The sequence below is a fragment of the Rosa rugosa genome, chromosome 4 (assembly GCF_958449725.1).
Source record: "Rosa rugosa chromosome 4, drRosRugo1.1, whole genome shotgun sequence".
NCBI classification, from domain to species: domain Eukaryota; kingdom Viridiplantae; phylum Streptophyta; class Magnoliopsida; order Rosales; family Rosaceae; genus Rosa; species Rosa rugosa.
Window position 1 is genome coordinate 3,309,955 of NC_084823.1, and position 7,727 is coordinate 3,317,681.

A 7,727-nucleotide genomic window follows, 5' to 3' on the forward strand; every position below is an offset into this window, starting at 1 on the left:
TCCCATGTGGATAAAGCTCTGTGTTATTAAGGAAAGTCATCTATCATATTTGAAGAGGTGGAGGTACATAGTGCTACTAAGATGAGAAAAAAAAAAAAAAAAAAGGAATGGAAGTCACCTATTGCAGCTCCATTTGGTTGTTTTGATATTCATTTTGTTGATGGTGGGGATGGAAGCGTTTTAGAAGCTGCAGCTGTAGGGTTGGCTCTTGACTAATTTGTTGCTTTTGAATCTGAACTAGAGCTTTGATTTGAAGCAATAAAAATGGGCTGCCAGTTGAGCTTAATATGAAAATGATTGAATAGTTTTATTGAATAGTCTTAGACTTTTGGATGGCTATTGTCTGTAAGAATTACAGATGAGTGGCAGAGTGAGGCACTTGCATATAAATACATTTTTGACTTTATTTTTGGAAGAAATATACAGGAGTACTGCTTGTTCCTGCCACACCAGTCAAACACCTCTACATTGCAATTAGACGTTACTGAGATTATTTACCAGCCATTAACCAAAGGTGAGGGACTGAGGGTATAACGAATTGCCAGAAAACAAGTCCAGGGATAACTGAACCACTGCAAGTGGCCTAGTGGTTCTTGCCTAGTTGGGTGTGCTCCCCAACCTAGGTTTGAATCCTGAAGCTGTCAAAGTGGCCAGGCATTGTGCTGCAATGCACAGTTGGAGCATTTCACATGCGCTGAAGGGGTTTATCTTGGGCCTAGGAAGCCTTTGAGTTTCCCTTGACAAAAAAAAAAAAAAAAAAAAGTCCAGGGATAACCGAGGGAAACGCATACTGCTCCTTTAGAGCTGCATGTGTGTCTCTTCTTCTACCATGACTGATGTCAAGGTACTTACCACTAAACTTCTATCTCAGCATTATATGAATTCATTGGACTGTAGATCTATCACTCCAGATAAGTTGTAGACAATTAGCTCTGGATGTTGCACTCAATTGACTTCTGATTCAGCTAATTTCACTTGAGCAACGTATGCATCTAATTTTCTTGATTTAAACAACTAGTGGTTTCTGCCGGTGGTTAAGCTAGGCCTACAATGTTATGAAAATCTTGTAGTAGAACTAGTAAATGACGTGTGTAAACCCAAATAACTAATGTTCTATGTAATAGTTTTTCTAAGGTTCTCGAATTCTACATTTTCCATTACATGTGCAGTGTATTGTAATGTCGTTATACGAGTAAGTCCACTATCTTTCCTTTTGCGCGATACAACAGTCTTGATGTCGTTATACGAATATTATCACTTTATTATCAATCTTTCACAAGATTGAGTAAATGGGCATGAATGGAAGCATTCAATGAGCAGAGAGACAGAACAGCTTAAACTACTAATCAAGGTTGGTTGTATGCCATCAATATTTGAGATTTGCATCATAGAAAACAGCCCTCAAAATCAAGCAAAACATTTAAATTATGTTTAAATCCTTTTAGATTAGCTGTTGCAAGATGCAACCTTTCAAATCAAACTATGACATGAATAGGGTGCTCCACATCACCCACAACCAAGAAACGAGAACCTTCTTCTACCACCATCAATCCATCCTCATTTGCATGGCTGAAATGCTCACAAGGGTTCAACATGAATTCAAATTCAGCTCTTTCCCCAGCGCTTAGTATCACGCTTTTGAATCCAACCAACTGTTTTATTGGACTTCCATTTGACGGATTTTTCTGACTTACAAATAGCAACACTGGATGCTTACCAGCCATCTCTCCATCATTCTTAGCCCTAACAGTGACCTTGAACAAATTCTTCTGACAGAATTCTTCACCTAGATCTGAAACTAACTGGTAGCGTCTAGAGTCCGAATTCTTAGCTGGTAGACCAACCGATGACTCATTTAGGTAGAGCTTCTTTTGGGTTAATGAAGATACAAAGTGATAAGCATAGTTGGAGTAGCTGAGGCCATAACCGAAATCAAACACTCTTTTGCCTGTGTAGAATCTGTAAGTGCGCCCAGGATAGCCTGATTTTTCGTCATGCCTCATCCTCATGTCAGTCATTGGTGTTTTGATGTAATCTTGTGTATACCATGTTACTGGCAGTCTTCCACCTGCGTATGAGTTGAACATGTTATGTTACCAACCAGATAGTCAATCCAGAGTCTAGACCAGTTATTACGTGAACTCTTGTTAAATTGTGTGATCTAGATTGATAGGACACATAGCATGTCACATATTTGTCAAAAGAACATTTCCTTACTTTGTCTATTAGTTATGGTGGGCTGTTTTTTGTATATGCTATCATTAAATTTACCTGGGTTGTGATCACCAAAGATGATTTCTGCCAGGGCAATTCCACCAGCTTCACCTGGATATCCAGCCCACAAGATGCTTCCGATTTTTGGATTATCCTTGGCTGCAGATATGTCAACTGGACCCCCAGAGAGAATTACAAGAATCACTGGTTTCTTGGCAGCTGTAGCCACACTGCTAATGAGTTGCTGTTGCTTACCAGGCAAGTATAAGTGGTCTCTATCGTGCGCCTCTCTCTCTTCACTTTGGTCCAATCCCACAATCAAAACCACATAATCTGCCTGTTCTGCTACTTTCACAGCTTGATCAATCGTAGGATTAGGGCATTTAACTGTATCACATCCAGGGTGATACACTGTTTTCTTTGCATAACCTAGCAGTCCTTCTAATGGCGTAATGAACTTGCACGGTGGGCCATGATAGTTTCCGAGAAGTGTTTCGGAAGCATTGGCATTGGGACCGATTACAGCAAGAGAAATTCCCTTTGATTTAGGTAGTGGGAGTAGCTTGTCTGCGTTCTTCAAAAGCACAATGCCATCTTCTGCAGCTTCTAGGGCTAAAACTTGGTGCTGTTTAGAGCACACTTGGTCTGGACCAATGTTGCCGAAAAGTAGCTTGGTTGGGTTGCCATCAAACAGACCTAACCTCATCCTTATAGAGAACAGGTTGTGGAGGGCTTTGTCTATGTATGTTATGGGCAGCTTTTTCTGCTGCACTGCACTTTTCGTGTAATTCTGCAAGTAGGTTCCACAGTTCACATCCATGCCTGCACGTATAAAACAGAAACATCTTATTCTTACCTATCTTTCGACATTTCTTAATTGAAATTCGAGTAATTAGACATTGAATCTTTAACCATTGCACACAAGCATAGTATACAACTCTTCTCTCACATTCAACCCTTCACATGTAGTCATGGATTGGCTTTGTGAAAGAGATGTATGTGAACGGTTGTACGTAAGAGTTTCAACACCTCAATTACATGTGTACGTACGTAATTAGTTATTGCGAGAAAAATATTGTATGCAATAATTTGTCAGATTCTTGTTTCTTTTTTTTTCACTTAAGTCCTTATCTTTCTGTTAAGGTAAAGATTTAGAGCTTTGTTAATGCATTTTTGGTAGGAAACTATCAGGGTCCAATTTTGTTTATGATTTGTTAGCAAAATTGGTTCCCCTATTAGTACATTCCATGCATCTAAAAAATAGAACAGGTTCACTTTGAGGGCCACACTAGGTGATGGCTTATAGGACCATTTACTTTAAATATTGACTTTCAGGCAACAGTATAGTAAAGTTTTGGGCCCATTGGATCATAAATTGGGCCATGATTTAGCAAATAATGCATATAAAGTTGTTAGATATGCCCTACCCAACAAAAGGTGCTCGAAAAAACAGATAATGACGGAACCCATGTGAACATGTCAATATTTATCCAGGTAAAAATAGAAAAGAAACAAAAGGAAGGGTCCCACCGTACCTGCTCTGAGTACATCGACGACGGCATCTTCCGGCTGCTTAGCGTATCCCTGCACGTCGTGGATAATGCCAACGGCATCGCAGTCCGACGTGATGTACCTGATCCACACCAATACAAAAGAAATCTACTAATTAGTGTTAAGAACCTCAAACACCAATGAATGTATAGGTAACTCGATCAGCGTATGACTCGTAAAAAAACCGAACCTCCACCAGTCGCGCGTTTAGGTGCATTTGAGTGACTACAAACTATTGTATCAGTTTAATTACACTATACGAGACACTGCAGTAGACAACAATGCACGTACATTGGTCTTTACATGTGCAAGTGTGTGTGTGTGTAGTTTTTAAATCGAGTTTACTCAACTATACTAGACTCCATTCTTGACCGCCATAGTGTTGGGAGTTGATTGGCTTTCAGGTGATGGTGTTGTGAGTGAGACTAAGTCAAGTCGGTAAGGCCATTGTGCTAAGTTCGCATCGAGCCTTGAAGATTAGATATGGATCGATCCCTATCACTGTAACTATGTAGTTAAACACCTATTAAGCAAAATGTGATGCATTAAACCTATGTATATACCCGTGAAAGTCCCATTGTCCTCGAGCAGTCTTGGTTAAGAGATTGTGATCTGCACAGCTTGGGACTCCATTGACTTGATTATAAGCACACATAATGCCACTGGCTTTGCCTTGCTCGACGCAACTCTTGAATGGAGGTTGGTACGTGTCTGCTAGGTCTTGCTGAGTCACCTGCAACGCATGCAAAGCAAGGCAAACAAACAAAACTTCTTCATAAGATTTTGTGGGAAAGCAAATCTTGGAAAACTGACATCTTTTCTCATCTCAAATAATAGTCTCAAGAAAAACACTTCCGTTCACGTAGAAAGGTTTCTATGATTTTGTTTGTTATGCATTGTTAGATGGGCTACATGATACTCTGTTTGTTTGTTATGATAAACTCTTATCATTGAGTTTATACTTTCTTCTCACTCACTTATGATTGAGTCTATACTATACGGGACAAGATTTTGTGAGACTAATAGTTGATATCCTGTTTATCAAAATTCGAGAGTAGTTGGCATTTCATTTTCATTGTAAATAAAGTTTAAGATTTTTAACTGATGAGTTGTAACTTATTTGTTATTTGAAATAACTGTTACCGTAAAGGTTATATGTTCAATTTTTAATGACATTATGAGATAATTGAAGTGTGGTTAAACAGTTGTCGTTTCTCCTAAAAAAAATATTTAAAACTTAATTTAACTTCAATATTTTTCAACCTTAACGTGGTGGATTCAACATCGAAACTATTTTTTGTTTTCCACAGGAGAAAAAGAACTTGGTTTATAGACCATAAACACAAGTTAAGGAAGACAACTAGACAAGAATTATTAGGTAATATTTGAAACAAACAAGAATAAAGAATAAAAAAGAATGAATTTTCGACTGACACATAATTCAGAACCCAAGAAAGCGCTCGTGATTTCATCAAATCAAAATTGAAGATAATTGAAGGCACTTAACTCAAGAAAGTCTCTTGAATTGGTCCACAACAAAGGTCACAAAGCGACTAACACCAAATAGCAAAAGAAAATAAACAATTGAAACATTCGAGGCAAAGATCTGTGCATATTAAAACACACCAATAGATGAACACTGAAGATTGAAGAAGACTCACCTTTGCATTAAACCCAAAACGAGTCACATTATTCCAGCTATCTAGATCGTACGCCGTGAAATGCTTACAGCAAGCCGAGGCCTTGAGATGGCCAGCCAGCTTCCCTCCCTCATATGAATCACCTTGAACACCTCGAACATACGCCACGGCGTATTTTCCCGTCATCATTGGGTCTTCCCCGGGAGTCTCTTGCCCTCTTCCCCATCTTGGGTCCCTGAATATGTTGATGTTTGGTGCCCAAAATGTCATCCCTGTCGCTTGTCCTGCATTGTACACCGCCCTCGCTTCGGTTCCGATCGCCTAACCGATTCATGCACAAGTTACATACATCACGATTCTCATAATTAACGCATTCAAAACGAAAAGCAACATTGTATAATGCACGAATTTACTAACTAGGGTGAGCGGATATTGAACATCACAATTGTCATTTGAAGCTAAAGGGAAAGGCAAAACATCATCAAGAACATTATTAAATTGGCAGTTTTGAATTTCATAACGCGGGGTTACAAAAAGGTGCTCTAATTATTTCGATCAAAAGTGTAACAGATCATGCCGAGTTGGTATAGCTGTTTGACTCAGCGTGTCACATTTTTGTTTTGAAGTACAAGAGATCAAACAAACACAAAAACGAAGATATGGCCATATGGGGTTTAATCTGGAGCAAGAAAAACGAGTTGGGTTGTTATTGGTTCGACCAAAAGAGTAAAGATCATGCCCGAGTTGGGATGTTTAACTCAGTGTGACACATTTTTGTTTCGAAGTAAAAGAGACCAAAAACACAAAAACGACAATATGGGTTTGCATCAGGAGCTGAAAAAACGAGTTGGGTTGTGACTGTTTCGACCAAAAGAGTAAAGATCATGACCGAGTTGGGTTTTTGACTCGGTGGCCGTGACTCATTACCTGACCGATTCGATACCAGAGATGCTCATTGAAAGAAGCAGCGGTTAAAATGACTTGAGGGAAGCTGGTGGCACCGGAGACGGTGCCATAGAGACTGACGCCCTTGCCGACGTCGGCGAGGCCGTGAAGAGCCTCCGACCACCACTCGTAACTCGGGATACCGAGTCGGGGAATCGGAGGGGCCGAGTTGACGAGTTGGGAGATCTTCTCGTCCAATGTGAGACGCGAGACGAGGTCATGGACTCTTTCGTGGATGGAGAGGGTGGTTGTGCAGAAAGGGTAGGACTCGGTTGACGGGTTGGACGAGTCACATGAATATGGGGGCTGAGTTGACTCGGTGAGATCAATGAGGAAGATGAGGGTGGAGAAGAAGATAAGAGGGATGAGAATGAGAGCTCGGAGCTTCATTTTCGAGTGTGGGGTTTTTGTTTGAGATGCAGAAATGAAAGCAGAAAGAGAGTGAGAGTAATATAGCAGCTGGGGATGGACCAAGCTAGGTCTCCCACTAAATCGACTGTTAATTTTCAGGGCTCCTTTCCTCATATAACATTTTACTTTTTCTATTTTGAGAATTATTATTCAAACTTTTCCTATCATTTTTCCGTTGAATTATCAATTTCCAACTTTCTAAATTTGCAGACTAGAGATGTTACACGGAGCTATTATAAGACAAAAGTTGAAATCTTTCGTTGTCAAATGTGATTAAGTGCTAATAATATTGGTCCTATAGGATACCAACAGCAGTGAGTCATGCTCATTCCGTTGCATAACATTTACCACTGACGTAACCCTTTTTTTTTTTTTTTTTTTTTTTTTTTTTTTTTTTGACTTTGTTAAGGGGAATCCAAAGGCTTCCTAGGCCCAAGATAAACTCCTTCGGAGCATGTGAAATGCTCCAACTATACATTGCAGCACAGTGCCTGGCCACTTTGAAATAGGGTGCGGCTGCTCTCAAGTCTTAATTAATGAAGCTGCAGAATGCAGGGGGATGTAGAGCCTGAATCTCAGATTACAAGAAGCATAAAGATAACATCTTGAAATAATATCATGAGTCTCCACTAAATTTATGTATTCTATAAAGCACCAATTAGCAAAGACGGCATAACTGGCTACTTCATTTACTTTAACAAAGCAATGACATACGAAAAGATTACTCTATAATCTTGGAACAATACTTATTCATTGACCAATATAACATCTTAAGTATTTATGATCGTTTAATTTAGTGGCGTAATGTTAAACAGAATGTCTCAAGTTCAACTCAAGACATAAGTTCGTCAATCTTCTCATCTAGGAATTTGAGATCAAGCGTTTTTGTACATTCGTCAAGTAGATCACCAATATCATCATCATCTTCTCTATTCATGGTTGCAACACGACGTCGACATCTCTCAC

The 7,727-nt window shown here is 39.5% G+C and overlaps 1 protein-coding gene across 1 annotated transcript; it reads right to left on the reverse strand.

Annotated features, from left to right (window-relative positions):
* Positions 1–1,401: 1,401 nt before the first annotated feature.
* LOC133744011 (probable beta-D-xylosidase 7) lies at positions 1,402–6,850 on the reverse strand. The gene is made up of 6 exons (XM_062172111.1): positions 6,333–6,850; positions 5,427–5,726; positions 4,329–4,498; positions 3,750–3,847; positions 2,272–3,036; positions 1,402–2,068 (listed from the first exon to the last, which is right to left on the reverse strand). Exons 1-6 carry the CDS (start codon positions 6,738–6,740, stop codon positions 1,476–1,478), a joined length of 2,334 nt encoding a protein of 777 aa, XP_062028095.1. The 5' UTR covers positions 6,741–6,850; the 3' UTR covers positions 1,402–1,475.
* Between the last annotated feature and the right edge of the window lie 877 nt (positions 6,851–7,727).

Bases quoted from the DNA above. Each gene is read 5' to 3' on its own strand.
- LOC133744011 (XM_062172111.1), bottom strand. From the start codon at position 6,740: ATGAAGCTCCGAGCTCTCATTCTCATCCCTCTTATCTTCTTCTCCACC. The intron at 3,848-4,328 runs GTATATACATAG...GGTGTGGATCAG, and splicing joins GGACAATGGGACTTTCACGG to GTACATCACGTCGGACTGCG. The intron at 2,069-2,271 runs GTAAATTTAATG...ACTCATACGCAG, and splicing joins CTTTGGTGATCACAACCCAG to GTGGAAGACTGCCAGTAACA.